This window comes from Anopheles moucheti, chromosome 2 (assembly GCF_943734755.1).
Source record: "Anopheles moucheti chromosome 2, idAnoMoucSN_F20_07, whole genome shotgun sequence".
NCBI lineage: Eukaryota > Metazoa > Arthropoda > Insecta > Diptera > Culicidae > Anopheles > Anopheles moucheti.
The window spans coordinates 72,638,954-72,656,212 of NC_069140.1; the positions used below are offsets into that span (position 1 = coordinate 72,638,954).

The window sequence follows — 17,259 nt, forward strand, 5'->3', positions numbered from 1 at the left end:
GACGCTTCACGCGAAAGAGACAAACCGATTCAAAGAAACCAAACCAAACGTCCGCCGACCGAAACGTCTGACGGTTCTGAAAGGTTTTTTCCCCGAGCGCAAGCTGCGTACAATTGTGTTCTTATTTCTGAACCATTTTTATCCGCAATCAGCAAAAGAATAACATTTTACCTACCAATCTTGACGCAGTTGGACGCCGTGACCGTTTTACGGCGTGCGAAGGTTCTCAATCTCTACGAACGTATGTAAAAAGTGCAAACATAGGAAATAAAGCAAGGGACGCAGAAGCGCGTCAATTTTGTGCCGAAGGACTATACGCTGCGTTGTGCTGTGCAATTGCAAAATTCCGAGTGTGCATTTCCTAGTACTAAAAGAAATCGTTCGAAAGTAGGTTTACACTCTTACTCGGTCAAAAATGGCTCTCGGTGTGGAAGCGAATCGAATGTAGTGGGTATCGAAGTGGATTGCTTCGTCTTGGAAAGCAACCGTGCGGAGGGTTCCGTTTTGGGTCGAGAGAGACAGAGCGAGAGCATCGTGCAGAGTAAAACAAAGAGTTTGACAACATCCGGTAGCGCGGTTCGCTTGACTGTCCGGTAAACATCCCGAACGTTCTTTCGGGGTAAGCGGTATGGGCGACATAACGTACCCGTCGGGATGCCGGCCAATTAATGAAGATCTGGGACAGGATGAGTTGATCCGCCGGCTGAAGACGCTAACCCACACACTGCAAGCGATGGGTCAGGATGAGGACGGTATGTACACGCAGTACATCCCGCTGGCTGTCCATCTGGCGGACGACTTCTTCCTGCAGCACCCGTCCCGGGATGTTCAACTGTTGATAGCCTGCTGCATCGCGGATGTGCTGCGTGTGTATGCGCCGGAAGCACCGTACAAGGACCAGGATCAAATCAAAGGAATTTTCATGTTCCTGATTCGACAGCTAAATGGATTGCGCGATCCAAAAGACCCAGCGTTCAAGCGTTACTTCTATCTGCTCGAGAATCTGGCGTACGTGAAGTCATTCAACATGTGCTTCGAGCTGGAGGACTGCCAGGAGGTGTTCTGTACGCTGTTTAGCTTAATGTTCAAAATTGTCAAGTAATGTATCTCCTTATTTTCTATTCCCACAATGCATTTTGTAATGAGTATTTGTTATCGTTTGTTTTATACGCTTCTAGTGACGAACACAGCCCTAAGGTAAAATCATTTATGTTGGATGTGCTGGCACCGCTCATAACCGAATCCGATTCGGTATCCTACGATCTCCTCGATCTGATCTACATCAACATTGTCGAACCTTTGCGAACGCAGAAACGGAATGCCTACGAGCTGGCCAAGGAGCTCATTATCAAGACATCCAACTGGCTCGAAGCGTACACGCAGGCCTTCTTTAATCAGATTCTGATACTGGACAAGAATGAAAAACAGTACCAGATTGTACCGAAGATTTACGACGTGATCTACGAGCTGAACGTAATCACACCGAGCATTCTGCTGTCCGTATTGCCACAGTTGGAGTGTAAGCTCAAATCAACCCACGAAGCAGAACGGCTGAAAGCCGTCTCGACATTGGCGCGCATGTTCTCCGAACCCGGTTCCACACTCGCGCGACAGTATGGACCACTTTGGAAACAATTTCTCGGTCGGTTTTACGACATCGCAGTGCCGATCCGCATCAAGTGCGTGCAGAGCACGATGCATTTCCTGATCAATCATCCCAGCCTGCGGAAGGACATCATCGATACGCTACGCATCAGGCAGCACGATTCGGATGAAACCGTGCGCTACGAAGTGGTAATGGCGATCGTCGAAACGGCAAAGCGCGATCTGCAGATCGTGTCCGAATCGGAGGATCTGCTAGAATTCGTCAAGGAGCGTACGCTCGACAAGAAGTACAAGATACGGAAGGAGGCGATGAATGGACTGGCTATGATCTACAAGAAGTACCTCAGTGATACGAATGTACCGTTGGCGACGAAGAAGGCCGTTATCTGGATTAAGGACAAAATTTTGCACGGCTACTACATGACGGGGGTCGAAGATCGCCTGCTGGTGGAGCGTTTGCTGATAACGTGTCTCGTGCCGTACCAGCTACCGGCGGAAGAGCGTATGAAGAAGCTTTACCAGCTGCTCGGTACGATCGACGATAATGCAACCAAAGCGTTCATAGAGCTGCAGAAGAATCAGCTCAAGGTGCGTCGCAGTGTCGCCGATTGGATCAAGCTGCACCGGCTGAAGGATCTTACACCGAGCGTGATGAAGGAGATGAACGTGAAGTGTTCGAACATTGCCAAACAGCTGCCAGATCCGGTAAAGGCACAGGAGTTCCTGCTCAAGTTCTCTGCCCAGATGCGCAAGGACCCGAAACTGATCGTGGAGATGGAGACGATCCTGAAGCGTGATGTGTCGTGCAAGGAGTGCGCTGACACGATGGCGATCGTGCTGAAGAAGCTCGGCCAACCGATTATGACCAATACGTATTACAATACGGTAAAAATGCTGCTCGAACGAATTGCCTCGGTGATGGTGGACAAACAATCGATCGGTGTGCTGATCGAGCTGATCCAGGAGTGCATGAATGGTGGAAAGGAAGTGATCGAAGAAGTGAGCCTCCCGACGGATTCGGCTGGTGAGCGTGGTCTCAAGCTGCTAACCGTGCTTGCGTACGTGTTTTCGGCACATTTTCAACACGACGAAATTCTTCGGCACATGATCGGACTGCTGTCGTTCGACGAACCATACGTAGCACCTTACGTGTTGAAAGCGTTCACGTACCTTGGCCGGTACAAGGCACTGATTGAATCGCATCCGGCCATCCTGAAGGAGCTGGCACCGCTGTGCAAAGAGTTTGCGATTGCCGGTACGCCGAAGCAAGCGAAACACGCCATCCGGTGTATGTTCGTTAATACTCAAACGGGTAGCGGTGTAGGCGTGGGTGATCCGTTATCGATGGGCGCATCCACTTCGGATTACGCCGGCATCGACATCTTCCCGGACATTGTCGAAGGCATGAAGCAAACGTTGCACCCGCAGAGCGAACACTACCGCACGGCGATCGTCACACTAGGTCACATCGCTTACAATCTGCCGGAGAAGTTTCACGTGCAGATCAAAAACATTATCTCGCGCAAGATCGTAAAGGAGCTGCTGGTGAAGGAAACGTCGGACGGGCGCTCGAACGTACCGACCAAGGACTGGTGCGACGAGCAGGACCTGCCGGAAGAGACTCGCTGCAAGGTGGAGGGCCTGAAAACGATGGCACGCTGGCTGCTGGGGCTGAAGAAGGATGTGGTATCGGCACAAAAAACGTTCCGCATGCTGAACGCGTTCATCAGCAAGAAGGGCGATCTCCTCGAGCAGGGTGGTGCACTATCGGCGGCGGAAAAGTCGTGGCTGCGTCTCAGTGCCGGTAAGGCAATGTTGAAGATCTGCGAGCAGAAGGGTGTAGGCGATCAGTTCATAGCCGAACAATTCTACAATCTATCGCAATTGATGGTAAGCGCTCATGGTTTCACGGACGGCTGTGAATATAGGAGAGAAATTAATCACAACTTAATTATGGTATTATTTATAGACCGATCCAGTGCCGGAGGTACGCGATACGTTCGTCAAGAAGCTACACAAAGGCCTGAGCAAAGGTATCCCGCACAAGTGCCTTCCGCTTGATTTTATGGGCTATTATGCGCTCGGCGGAAGAGAAACGGATCAAAAGTACGTACAGAAGAAATGCACTTAAACACCACCTGGTACGGCGTCTCGTTTTGGTTTCTTGCCTTTTTTGCACAAAACCAAAAACAGACGTTCATACTTTAGCTGTTCTACACTGCAACTTGTTGTAGAACTTTATTCTTGAAGAAGTTGTGTCCTTTCGATACAATTTAAAAATGAGTTCTTTTTCCCTTTATTTAGTTTGTTCAATCAAATCAAATCTAACATAGAGACAGACGTGAACAGACGCCGAGAATATGTGAAAAACTTTACTACAGGTAAGCTTCATCCATTCATAGTGCGTTAATTGTCTTTGCCATTAATTTAATTCTTATGCCTTTTCCAGTTGAGCGTGGCATGAGCCAATTGCCGCACATCCTACCAGACTACATGCTTGTGTTTGCCGTGACGGTTCTGACACACGATCCGCAGTTTACTCGTCCATCGGATCCGGCACAACTGAGGCAAATCGAAAGATGTCTCTGGCTAGTGCTGGAACCGCTTGTCATGAACAAGGAGTTCTTCTGTTTCAGCTTCTACAAAAATCTGCTCGAGCGTATCAAACACCACAAGGACGCTCTCGAACCGGACGCCGAGGAAATAAATCATGTAAGCTTGTAATTATGGCTGTAGCGCTGTAAGCGCTGTAACAAACTGAAAACTAACCTGTGCTTATTTTGTCTCTTCTGCACAGAAACTGTGGGCTATATGTGATGTCGCCATGGGGCTTATACTCACCCGGTTAACGTTTTACGATTTGCGCGAGGCTCCTGCCGAGGCACGCATACCCTCGATGTACTTCCAGTCACAGCCGGAAGATTTCCATAACACGCGCTACTACATTCCCGACGACATGTACAACCTAATGGACAGGGGTGGCCGCAGCGGTGCTCTCCCCTCCGGCTCGAAGGCTGGCGCTACCGGACCTAAAACCAAACCAGCGGCTTCCTCCTCCACTACAACATCCTGCCCACCGTCGTCCTCGTCGGCGGTGACCATACCAGTTACATCAAGTTCTGCCTCATCAACTGCGGTAAGATGGTGATGCATGAATGTTAGTATTTGTTGGAAGTTTTATAATATTCTATCTCCTTTCACGTGATGTCTTCAAAAGGAACGGAACAAACTTAAGACAAAAAATAATCGTCAACCAGCGCACGATGACGACGAACAAAATGGCGAGGACGAGGATGATGATACCGGACCACCACCTTCCAAGCGAACTCACAAAGGAGTTGATGGGACAAGCGTGTAATCGTCGTTGGTGCATTGTGCGCCACCTTCATTCGATTTTTTTTCTCGCTGCTGCCGCTGTTCTTCGTGTTGTAAGAGAGATTCATTTGTGTTTAAGTTATTTATGTACAGTACTATACAGTGACTAGCGATAAAACTTAGAGTTGCGGAAGAAGTTTGTACGCTTCGATCAATATTTTTTAGTGCAGTGAGCTCTGATAACATTTAGCCTTGATCGAAAACGGAAGATAGCATTGACTTGCACAAGGAAAAACTCGCTGGAAAACTTATATAAGACAAGCATGAATGATGGCCTTTTCGATCATTATACCTATGACGTTGCGTATTGCCAATACTTTTTTGACGAAAATTACAAACGCCGGTAGATGCAGTACTGAAGGTAGCAGAATGCAAAGCAGGACCGTAGTCGAGGACACCAACTCTACAGATACTCAATACCCCGGCTTACCTTTATTTTTACTTTTACTTGAAGTTCCATGCTACAAACGGAAGAGAGTTTACATATTGAACACCGCAAAGGAGTAAAACAGAAGATGATGAATGTTTACCGATGTAAGACGAAGCTTAATGTTAACATGCGCGAGTATATGAATAAAAACCACACGTAGCTGTAATGACGCTGAACTAGGACTGATGCGGATCTGTTTATATGAAGTACGATGGGATGAAGGTAATTTTAGTATTTGAAATATAATTTTATTAATTGAAGTATGTATGGTATGGTACATTGTTTAGGTTTTTGCACACTGCATTATTTAAATGGTATAAAAGCATGCAAAAATTATTACTGATCCAATTTTCCTCAGCGAAAAATTTGGAAAACTGAATCCCTACGGATGTGGCATGGACAACTGATGAGATCAAAACATCCCGATTGATGAGACGTGAGTAAATTGAACGCTCACGCATCTTCTCACGATGCATCACTTGTGCATGCATCAAATTGGAATGAATTACATCAATGCAGGGGGATTGGGTTTATACAAGGAATACTGCTTGTAAAATAGTTCAAAGGATACACTAGGTGAAGAAATAGAAAGTACATAAAAACATGAGTTAAAGAGAAGGCAAATAATTTTCAAATACTTTGCCCTGTACATACATACACCGTGCAGCATCAAACATTGGATTGAGAACAGCACGCGCTTCATCGATTTTTTTTCTTTTTTTAATTGTGTTCGTTCCTGTTAGTCATAAAGAATTTGAGACCATAAAGAGAGGGAATAGTTAATTTTACTATCGTTAATTTCATATTTTTAAACCCAATTCAAGTTGTCCGTTGATTCACCTAAGTTATACGTCTTATTTCAAATCTGTTATACACACGCGTTGTATAACAGTATTACTTTCAGTTGCAGTGAAAACCCCTGCACGCGTTGCTTGACGTTTCTTTCCAAAACAAATGTGACATAAGCGGCGACCCGGTAATTAACAAAAACACATTTTCGTGATTTATTGCTAGAAAAACGTGCAGAAAATGGTTCTCAACCTTCACAAAATAAGGTCTCCAGTGTTCCAAATTCATCATGCATTGAAGAGTGAGTTAAAACAGTGCTTAACAGTCTGTAGTTTGAAGAATCACTAATCGTTTGTTTTGTCCCTTCCTAGAACATTACTCGGTCGCACCGAAGGGTACAGCAAAGGCGAGCGATCTGTTTTCCGAAGAGCAACGAAGACAGCGTGATAATGTTGGACGTATCGAGAAGATTGAGGTACGATATCTTGGTTTACCGCAAGATACGACGCTTGTGATGAACCGTGAACTTTCCACACCGTATGATTGTGCACGCCGTAAGTTACATGATTCAAGCATCTCCTAGTGCTGGTTGTAATTGTAGTGCTTCCGTTTTGTCCCCAGATATTGGCGAAAAGTACTGCCAACAGTCAGCTTTGGCACTGCTGGACAACAAAACACCGTGGGATATGCGTCGACCGTTGCGCGATTCATGTACGCTTCAGCTGCTTAATTTTACCTCGCCCGAACCACATATCGCTAACAAAGCGTTCTGGCGATCCTGTTCCTTTCTGCTCGGTGCCGTACTACAGGCCAGCTTTAAACCGGAAGCGGAACTCTTCCTACACAGCTTCCCCAAACCAAATAGTGAGCGGCATGGATGAACCATTCAGTAGGACGCTTTTGTTAACATTCGCTTTGTTCTAATTGCAGTAAAATCGGGTAGCTTCGTTCATGATATCGTACTGTCCGAAGAACACTGGTCTCCAACCGTATCCGAGCTTCGCGCACTATCTATCGAAATGGTAAAATTATCACAGAAGGATCTACCGATCGAGCGGCTGGACGTGAGCAGCGAACTGGCGCTGGAAATGTTTCACGATAATCCGTACAAGCGTGAACAGATACCGAGCGTGGCTTCACAGAACAATGGACAGGTGACGGTGTACAGAGTGGGAGAACATTTGGACATCAGCAAAGGTCCAATGATGGGTTCCACCGGACTGCTTGGTCGGTGTACAATCTCGGTGGCACATCCAATAAAGGAAGGTAGTGAACGAGGGAAGCATTTTTACCGCATGCAAGGTGTCGCGCTTCCGGCGGTACTGCGGATTGGTCACTTTGCGTACAACATACTGGAGGATCGCTCGAGGAAATTGGTGAGTGCGATACTTTATATTCAATTATGAACGTATTTTTACATGATTCGCTTATTTATAGAATCCTGCCAAGTTACCGAACGAACCATTTGAGGATACGGTTGCAGAACAAGTAGCGTAAAAGGTGTGCCGTAAGTTAGAATGAGTGAATAATAAAATCTTCATAATTATTTCCCCTATGTTGCTAGCGTCATGTAAAAATTATATTGTAGAGGTTTTTACAACCTTTTTATTTATCATCCCTCTATATTTCTACAATTCAAAGACTCCACCACGGAGCCCTAATGTTGAATAGAATAGGGGTTGGTTGGGTTTGCGTAACAAAACAGGTAGAACTTTGTAATCTGCACCAGCCACCATCGTCAAACACGTGAGAAACGAAAGACGGAAAGAAAGGAATTGTGCAACAAAAGGAAAACGAAACACCTAAAACGTTGCAACGAAAGGGATTAAGAGCGAAGAAGGATGAATAACAATATCATCGAAAAAAGGTACAGCGCAATTAAACGGGATGCTGGTGATGGTGCGTCATCTTTTGTTATCTCGGGCTCTCCTTGCTTTCGAAGAGCGGCTCACGCAATGTGGAAACATTCTCGGACTAGAACGGTTGAAAAGAGCATTTACACACTCGTATAATCAACGCCGTTGTACCGCATCCGTGCATCCAACGGTGTCTAACGGCGATAATGGTCGTTTATTTAAATCAATCCATCCTTCTCACACACCATCCGTGGTGAGGTGGTCCGATTCCCAACGCAAACAACGCATTTACACATTGTACGCCAATAATTCCACCATCTTATTCCGCTGGAATGCCGTAACGAACGAACGCTTGGTTAAAGACGACCAAACCGCAGCGCACGGTCGGCAATTGCTATCGGACGGCCAACTCGTAAGGACGTCCATGTGCTGGAGCGAGGTTTCGATTTTTTGTTAAATAGGATTAGTTGTGTGTGTGTTGTGATTCGTAAGTGTGTTCACCGTGTGTTCTTGTGATGAAGTTCGTGCTGTTAGTTATAAGTTGCCTGCTGGCAGGTGGTAAGTATGCAAGCTTTATTTCGATTTATTTCACGAAGAACATGGTTCTCAGTGCGATTCCTATCAGACAATGAGCATGACCTGATGTGACCCATTCGTAGGCATCATCGCAATGACGCTCGAGTTGTACTGGGTAATGTTCCTTCGCAGAACATACTGTAAATTGGGTTAAATTGTTGTTTTGTGGAAGCAAAATCCTCCTTATCGAAAACAGAATTAAACGATGATAAATGTATTATTTAAACGTATAATAATAGTTGGCAGGCAACTTCGAAGGCTAATATCTTCAATGGCGTATTACTTAAAAGGAAATGGCCAATACAGAACAAAATGGAGAGAGAGACACTGGACACTTTCTAATAGCGTTCAGTTTGCTGCCTTTAAGCGTAACATCTTTTAACGTTTATTTCATTAGTTTTAGCCACCAACCCACCGAAATGGCCCGATGTGTACTCGGTCAGCGGTATGCTGACTATCCCGTACGCCGAGATCAATGAACCGTTCTACGCCTGGTACGACAAGAAAAATGGACGCTCCCGAATCGACTATTACGGTGGTATGGTGAAAACGTATCAACTCACCAAACAGGGCGACTATGGCGTTAGTCTAAAGTTGGCCCCGGTTACGACGCAAAATCAGATGAACAAAGAAACCTGCCTGCAGGTTAATGGGTCAGTAGCAAACAAGGTCGATGTGCAGAGCATCCTGCCGTACGTGAAGGGCTTCCAGCTGATGGGTAAGTGGAGTGCGAGTGACTCAACTCAGTTCAACACCAGTTCAAAGGTTAACACGCAAACACTTATCGCCAATCCGGCCGTGATCGTTTTTGCAGGAACCGAAGAATGTTCCGGTTATCAGTGTGATAAGTTCGGTCTGACCGAGTACGTCGGGCAGAAGCGCAACGTTTACTTGCTCTGGGTGCGGTACGTGAAATCGCCCAAGTATCCTGCCGCTCGTATGCCCATCCCGGTGCGGTATGAGATGAAGGGCTACAATACGCTGCTCGGTTCACACTACGATCACTACTATCTCGATTACGCATCGTACGATCATCAGGACATCCCCGAGGACGTGTTTGAGGTGAAGCTGAGTAAGTGTTCCCGTGGTGGTCGTCGCACAGAGAGAGGGGAATATTAATAGCTATTACATCCTATTTCTAGGTGACCCATGCGTAGGATTCCCCGGACCGGGTAATGGACACTATGCCACCTTTAATCCGATGCAAGAATTTATTCACCCGCGGTCGGAGGAACATCTGCACAACGAGTTCGGTCGGTTTAAGAACAAGCATGGCAAATCGTACGGCAGCGAGGAGGAACACGACCGTCGTCTGAATGTGTTCCGCCAGAACCTACGCTTTATTCATTCGCACAACCGAGCCAACCGGGGTTTTACCGTGTCCGTAAACCATCTGGCAGATCGCACGGAGGAAGAGCTGAAAGCGTTGCGTGGATTCCGCTCGTCCGGTATTTACAACGGTGGCCACCCATTCCCGTACAATCCAAGTGATCATCTGGACGATCTGCCGGACAGCTGGGATTGGCGCATCAGTGGTGCCGTGACACCGGTCAAGGATCAGTCGGTGTGTGGATCGTGCTGGTCGTTCGGTACGATCGGCCACATCGAGGGTGCGTACTTCCGCAAAACCCAAAAGCTGGTCCGCTTCTCCCAGCAGGCACTGATCGATTGTTCCTGGGGCTACGGTAACAATGGGTGTGACGGGGGCGAAGATTTCCGCGCCTACCAATGGATGATGGAGGTTGGCGGTGTGCCGATGGAAGATGAGTACGGCGGTTATTTGGGACAGGATGGATACTGTCACGTGCAGAACATGACACTGTACGCAACGATTACCGGCTGGGTAAATGTAACCTCGGGCGATGCGGATGCTTTTAAGGTGGCGCTGTTCAAGCACGGACCGCTCTCGATCGCGATCGATGCCGGGCACAAATCGTTCAGCTTCTACTCGAACGGTGTGTACTACGAGCCGGAATGCAAGAACAAGCTGGACGAGCTGGACCATGCGGTGCTGGCGGTCGGCTACGGACAGCTGAACGGGGAAGACTACTGGCTGATCAAGAACTCGTGGTCCAACTACTGGGGCAACGATGGGTATGCGCTGATGGCGGTTAAGGACAACAACTGCGGTCTTACGACGGACGCTACCTATGTGCTGATGTGAGGCACACACGTTCACCGATCGATCGCTATCGGTCGTTAGTTACTTTCATGAATTTTTCAATAAAAAAAGCCACTGCTAATCAACACACGTTCCGAAGGGTCAGCGATCTTTTAAGCAAACACGGTCATCTCGGCGTATGCAAATACGCGGTTCCACAGTGTTTGGAGACAGTTGCGTCGTTCTGTTTGTTTTTCTCATACATCAGAGGACGGGTTTTCTGAGGACGGTTGCGCATTCATTCCGTGGCGTCTCTTTAGCGTGGGTTCTTTCTTATTTGTTCTTCAACTTGTTGCATAAATTGCAAAGGAACCGGAAAGCACACAAGAATAATTACACATTACAAAATACAGTTTACTTACCTAAACAGAGACATATAACTACATCGTCTACATTAGGCGCTTTTCCGCTGCATCTGCGCAGTGCAGTGAATGAGTTTTTGAATTATTACATTACAATTTAAACTGATGTAAATGATAATTGAACTTCAAGTATAAGTTAGAACTAATTTCGTGATCTATTGGCGGTGCACAGCAGCTTTCAAAATAAAAGCGCGAGTGCGTCAAAGTATCTAAAAGCGGATAATGTAGACGATCGGTTACCGATACTGTTCAATTCGGATTGCACGAGAAAACGCTCTCATATTTGGGAATAGGCACGACCGTTTCTCTTATCATTACATCTCCCGTGCACGCTTTATAGCTTCGATACACATTCTGCTAAGATTAGACTAGACAATTATTGCTGTAGTTTCTTGCTTTGGCCACATATCAATCGGGAAGAAATCGGGTTAGAAAAGGCGTACCAACTACCTTACATGCTAGCTAGAATCACAGTCAGGCCATTTGTGCCCGTTTGGATGATGGCATCCGTGTTGTGCACACTCTACACACTAGTTTGGCACGAGCGAATTCACTTGTCACAGTCGTAAATGCCATCCGGCACGGACCAGACAGTTCACTACGGTTACACCCACCACTACTACTACGCTACTGTACACAGCGAACGCATCGCTCGATCCGGTCACCAGCGTCGCCACTGTCAGTGCGCTCAGATTAAGCTCGCTCGTGATCCGGTGGCTCTGCGTGCGGACGAGCGTAACGAGCCGTTCCGCCTCCCGGGCACAGATCTGTGTCTGCAGGCGAGACGGTGCCCGGCTGAGCGTTTCCAGCACCACGTACAGATCGTTCTCGAACGTAAGTTGACCGCTTAACCGACACTCGACCGTCTGCAGCAAGGCTTCCAGCGAGCGGAGAATAGACTTCAGCGTAAGGTACTCCGTCGATTGACCCTTGAGCGCGTACAGCCCCCGGTCGATCTGTTTGCGCGAGTACACGATGCGGAGTGCGGTTCCACACACCGGACAGCAGGCACCGGGCGGCAGCACGGGATTACAGTTTGCCATCTTACGGCGGGGACATTTGATGGACGAGCAGCGCGCCTCGAATGTGGGACTTATGAGGCCCACCTCCTGACACGGCCCGTTATAGTCGACGGTGGAGTAATCACTCCACGCCTCACATTCGCTCCGATACGTCACACCATTAACGCCACAGACTTGATTCCGACGGCGTGATGTTTCGCAGATTTTCCGGTACTTTTCCCGATAGGCGAAACTCGCCCGTTCGTACGCCATGTTGCAGAGGTTCGCATGATAGCCCAGGTTTGTGTCGCGAATGTCTGTGACCGTGGAACAGTTGGAGGATGTGAGGTTCACTGTAGATTGAGTGGGAGACAGAAAGAAGAATCGATTAATTGAGAGCTGGACTTCGGTGGTTCTTACGCATTGTGACCTTACCGCACCGATACTGTGGACAGGGTTTATGCATCCCGGACAGGCAGACGTTCCATTCGGGGAGGCAAACCGACAGAGCACCGCAGTCGATCCGTTCGCACGGGTTCCGCGCTCGGCAGGGCCCGAACTCAATGTCTCCCTCCTGAATCCCAGCACACTTCGCTACGCAGGCCGATGGGTAGGTGTTTCCATTGCGTCCACACACGGGCGCATAGTGTGGCGGACAGTTACACGGCAAACTCGTAAACGACCTATCCACCGTCAGACCCGGCACGTGACACTGTCGCTTGGTGCAGGTAATTTCCTCGGCGAAACAGCTGCACACGTTGCACTCGACGTAGAAGTGGCTCAGATGGGCAAAGCGCTTCCCGGCCAACGTGCACGAATCGTAGCTGATGCACGGCAACGGTTGACACTTTTCGATCCGTCCCGACTCACCGCAACGGCACACCTTCAGGCATCCCTTCTGCGTCACCGACACCGGAATGCGCACGAACGCGCCAACCGGCACCAGGTACGAGGACGCTTCGCCCAGCGGACAGCCGTTGATGCACCGGTAGCCGAACGTACCGTCCCGATTGGCGACACATATCTGCGTGGCATTGCAGGGATTACCCTTACAGGGTGACACTAGTGCCACGTCCGTAATAATCCGCTGCTCGCCGCCATCCACCGTACCGGCCGACCCAATGCCGTGCGCTTGGAACCGTCCCATCGAGATGCAGGGCAGGGAGTTGTTTTGCGGGGCCAACTGCTGGCACAGTGACGATACCGTGTGTCCTCCCGGCATACGCTCCCAGTCGACGCAGTTCTTCAGCACCTCGTGACAGTCCTGCCGGCAGATGTGGTTCGTGTGGTAGCCCTTGGTGCAGGGTTTGATCTGCAGCGTGCAGGCGATCGACTTCCAGATCTCGTACGAACATTCCGTCTCGTTGCGTATCGGCAGATGCACGTTGCCGGGAAAGGGGATGAAGCCCTGCTGGCGCCACTGCTGCACATCACCCCGGGCCGCCATATCCGACTGGTGCCGACAGCTGCGGAACAGCTCCGTCGGACGGTTGTTGAAGTTGCTACAGAACGACAGCCCGTCGCAGCCCAGCTCGCACGGTTCGTCCACTGCAACGGGAGAGAGTCGGAGCAAGGACACGGGTTTTTTGGGTGTAAGGTTGCATGATATCCGGTAGCGTGTCACGCTACGCCAGCTACACTCTTGCGCATGCGAGTGACCACATCAGCCAGCGTGTTCATATTCTATTCTTCGGTTTTGTATGAAGACGCTTTTGACAGTTACTACGCTTTTGAAACGTCATGATCTAGTAGCTGCTGAAAGTTCTTAGTAATGAAGAGATTTTCCTCCACTTCCCTTCCAAATGGAGCTTTCGGTCGTTAAAACACTTGTAATAATGCTTCTTCGAGATGTACTAACCCTGACTAATAACGTATGCATTAAAAACTGGACTGATTTTAATGTTTTATCATACAATGAGGATCTGTCAGCTCTTGAGAAATTGTTACTATGTGATTAGAGGTAAAAACACGTTAACGTTACCAATTAACTGTAACAACCACTATGAATACAGTCAAGCAGCTGCCTGGGGGTGGTTTGTTCGTACTGAAGCCACCAAACTGAAGTGAAAGAGTTTTACATCGTGAGACACTAAGTCTTACATTTCTGGAAAAAAAACCAGTCGTATGGAAACCTAGCTCCATCCACACAACATTATACATGAGCGTCGTAAAGAATCGCTCCCCTGGAAAGTCGAAGCACCTGGCCAAACGTAGAAGAAATATTTGGACCAGATGAACATTGTTATGCCAATGTGATTTGGATCATCTATATCACCTATAACGAATCGTCAGATGAAACATGTCGGTCCGAAGAAGTGAGACGTTCGAATTTTAACGTAAAGTGGGGCTTAACGAGGACATTTTTGGGTAATGATTAGGGTTGAGTGAATCAGTTTTGTATGAACTTGAGCGAACCAATTTGTTCTTTGTGAAGAACTGAACGAATGGTACATTTTATTATTCTTTTGGTTTTCCAACTTTATCTCGTTCATATAGTTCGCCCAATTCACCATTCCATTCACTAACATCGGCAGAACCAGATCAATCATAGGAGCTGTACAATCTGAAATCTCCATCAAGAAAAGTGGCATAGACGCCTTCCATATAATCTTTTTGAAGAATATCTTTCAGTTGTTCAGCAGAGAGGAATTGATTTTTCCTTCTGGACTAGCACTAGTTATAGATACGGCCATCATCAGTAAATATCGCGCTGAAGAATATATGATTTTTTGTACTGATTTGGCTTCACGCATGATGCACGTGATGATCTCTGGGCTGGTTAGATCATCTACTATACTACTCCTGATGGACTTCAAATGCGACGTCCATCTTCAGATGATTGGTGAAACCAAGGTATATGAATATAGGAGGTAAAGTTATCCAGAGCAAATTTGCATTCCTCAAGTAAGGCAATTTTTTGTAATCAAGACAGAAGATGTTGACAAGTCAAGCGGCAAGGATCTGCGATCCGAACACGCTAATAAATAAAGTGATCTCTAATTCAGATCAATATCTATCGTGTGAACACAATGTCATATACCGTGGATTTACTTCAATAATTTCGAGTCCCAAAAAGATTGCCATTCGTCTGCAAAAATCACGAAAAAGTTGAACCAAATGCTGACATATTTGCTTTGGGTGATCTTTGCTGATGGTCGATTGTAGAACGTTAAGTCATTCTTTTAAAGGCCATATTCAACATTCGGTTTTTGAAGAGCTTTTAGAAATCAGTTGATTTTTAAATGCATACGTTATTGTTGAGGTGTGACACCTGTTCATGTCTTTCATATTCTAATGCAATTTTCCAGATACGATGATACTCCATGTAATGCGACCAATCATCAATACTACCTAAAAAGCATGCAGTTAATCTGGCTAAACAAATAAAACACATTTCATTTCCGTGTCTTGCTTTCATGCATTAGAGTATATTATTTTCATTGACGAAACAAACAAAAAAGAAAACAAATAAAACAGAACAAAAAAGACAAACAACACACGTGAACAACGGGCATCTCATGCGTGGTGGCGTGCGTCGTCGTCGTCGTGCGCATGGTTTTTGCATGCACGAGGGGACTCACACCGCACCGAACTGGATCGGTGGCGGGTCAGTGTACGACGGCGCAATGAGGCCGCACCGTATCGGGTGACCACTCACACACCTTACCTTCGTCGATGCACTGCCGAAGGGCGTGTTCATCCGGTGCCGCCAAGCATTCCTGCTCAAAGTCGACCAAATTCGTCGTCCACTCGTTCGCGTAGGTCGTGGAACAGAGGCGCCGGCACCGTACGGATTCGGCCTTCAGGCAGCAGTGCTGCTTCGCCGAGTCCATACCGATCTGGTTGATACGTGACACCTCGTTCGAGTTGGCCTGCTGACCGGCGGTCCGTTGTTTGTCAGCCTCCAGGAAACACTTCCACAGCGGCTGCGTCGGCATCAGCGCACCGCATCCGCCCCGGTGCTGCAGTAGATCAATCATCTCCTCCACCGTGTACGGGTCCGTGTCGGACCCGCCGGCGGTGAGCGTTTCGTGACAGACACGGCGACATTTCGGTTCCGGCGAGGCATCACAGCACGGGACATCTGCGAAAGGGACAGAGAAGGAGCAAAACGGGAAGATGACGCGACTGGTGACAACTCGCGTGGCGCAGGTTCATAACTCACATCGCTTCAGGTTCCGGTTGAAGGTCACATCGATGAATCCCTTGATGCACTGCATCACGTTACTGTTGTTGGTGCGACACGCCGTCAGCACCTGTTCTCGCAGCGCTTTCGAGGGTGTCTGGTAGCGGTGGAACACTTCCCCACACGCCTCGAGACATTCGGCCGTGCGGGCACTGCTGCAGCACCGGTGACCATCCTCCTGACGTTTCAGGCATCCGAAGAGTTGTTGCTCATCGCTCGCCCGACACCCCGGCCGGAGATCGTCCCGCGATGACCCCGTGGCACACGCGTGCTGACATCTGACGGACATCGCCTGCGGACAGCAGATTCGGCCCGGCCAGCTTGCACCCCGCTGGACGGCCACCATCGTCTCGTTCATGCACCGCCAGAAGGGGACCTGCTGGCGGGGACAGTACTTGCGCACGTCCACCAGTTTGGCCTCCCGCGAGCCCGGTTCGGACGCGATGCGTGCCAGCGATAGCTGCGGATAGAGAGACACAAAAACACGTTAAATCGGTGACTATAAATGCATCGCAATTAGTATCCCACGCACTAGTTCCACTGGTGGACTGGGGCAGTTAAACGCGACAATGTACGGTGCCATGCGTGGGATTGTGCTGGCAGCGATCTTTTGGGCAGTTTCAACGGAACGGTTAGCATTCGAAGAAGATTTCGGCGTGGGATCTCTTAAACACCGCGATCGTCATGTTTGCAATGCAGTGCAGATTGGAGCCGCATTTTTCATTACACCTGCAGCATGCTTACGAGGACGTGATCCAGTGGAAGTTCAACTAATCGCTACAGAAGACTCCTCAAAAGCGACGCCGAACGCGCAGTGCAACGTGACAAAGTATCGATCACACCCGAAGTACATCTTCCTGAGCCACAACATAGCGCTGATGCAGGTTCAGTGTGGACAGCGTTTAGACGACGCACATA

General features: G+C 48.2%; 4 protein-coding genes across 4 annotated transcripts in view; 3 read left to right on the forward strand and 1 right to left on the reverse strand.

Moving 5' to 3' along the window:
* Positions 1–133: 133 nt before the first annotated feature.
* Positions 134–5,625, forward strand: LOC128301096 (sister chromatid cohesion protein PDS5 homolog B). The gene is made up of 7 exons (XM_053037420.1): positions 134–1,098; positions 1,179–3,495; positions 3,575–3,711; positions 3,910–3,986; positions 4,055–4,317; positions 4,403–4,741; positions 4,823–5,625. The coding sequence occupies exons 1-7, from the start codon at positions 629–631 to the stop codon at positions 4,961–4,963; spliced, it is 3,744 nt and encodes a 1,247-aa protein (XP_052893380.1). The 5' UTR covers positions 134–628; the 3' UTR covers positions 4,964–5,625.
* A 745-nt stretch (positions 5,626–6,370) lies between these two features.
* On the forward strand, positions 6,371–7,759 carry LOC128297870 (39S ribosomal protein L39, mitochondrial). The gene is made up of 5 exons (XM_053033583.1): positions 6,371–6,500; positions 6,571–6,753; positions 6,821–7,063; positions 7,130–7,575; positions 7,637–7,759. The coding sequence occupies exons 1-5, from the start codon at positions 6,440–6,442 to the stop codon at positions 7,694–7,696; spliced, it is 993 nt and encodes a 330-aa protein (XP_052889543.1). The 5' UTR covers positions 6,371–6,439; the 3' UTR covers positions 7,697–7,759.
* Positions 7,760–8,434: 675 nt separating this feature from the next.
* On the forward strand, positions 8,435–10,880 carry LOC128309644 (digestive cysteine proteinase 1). The gene is made up of 4 exons (XM_053046079.1): positions 8,435–8,613; positions 9,029–9,349; positions 9,446–9,703; positions 9,774–10,880. Exons 1-4 carry the CDS (start codon positions 8,571–8,573, stop codon positions 10,793–10,795), a joined length of 1,644 nt encoding a protein of 547 aa, XP_052902039.1. The 5' UTR covers positions 8,435–8,570; the 3' UTR covers positions 10,796–10,880.
* Positions 10,881–11,468: 588 nt separating this feature from the next.
* Positions 11,469–17,259, reverse strand: part of LOC128298173 (reversion-inducing cysteine-rich protein with Kazal motifs) — a 38,580-nt gene continuing 32,789 nt past the window's right edge. The window contains exons 3-6 of the mRNA XM_053033918.1: positions 16,321–16,801; positions 15,823–16,239; positions 12,591–13,703; positions 11,469–12,508 (exon numbers count right to left, since the gene is read on the reverse strand). Coding sequence (XP_052889878.1) covers positions 11,712–12,508; positions 12,591–13,703; positions 15,823–16,239; positions 16,321–16,801 — 2,808 coding nt within the window. The 3' untranslated portion in view covers positions 11,469–11,711. The remainder of the gene's footprint in view (positions 12,509–12,590; positions 13,704–15,822; positions 16,240–16,320; positions 16,802–17,259) is intronic.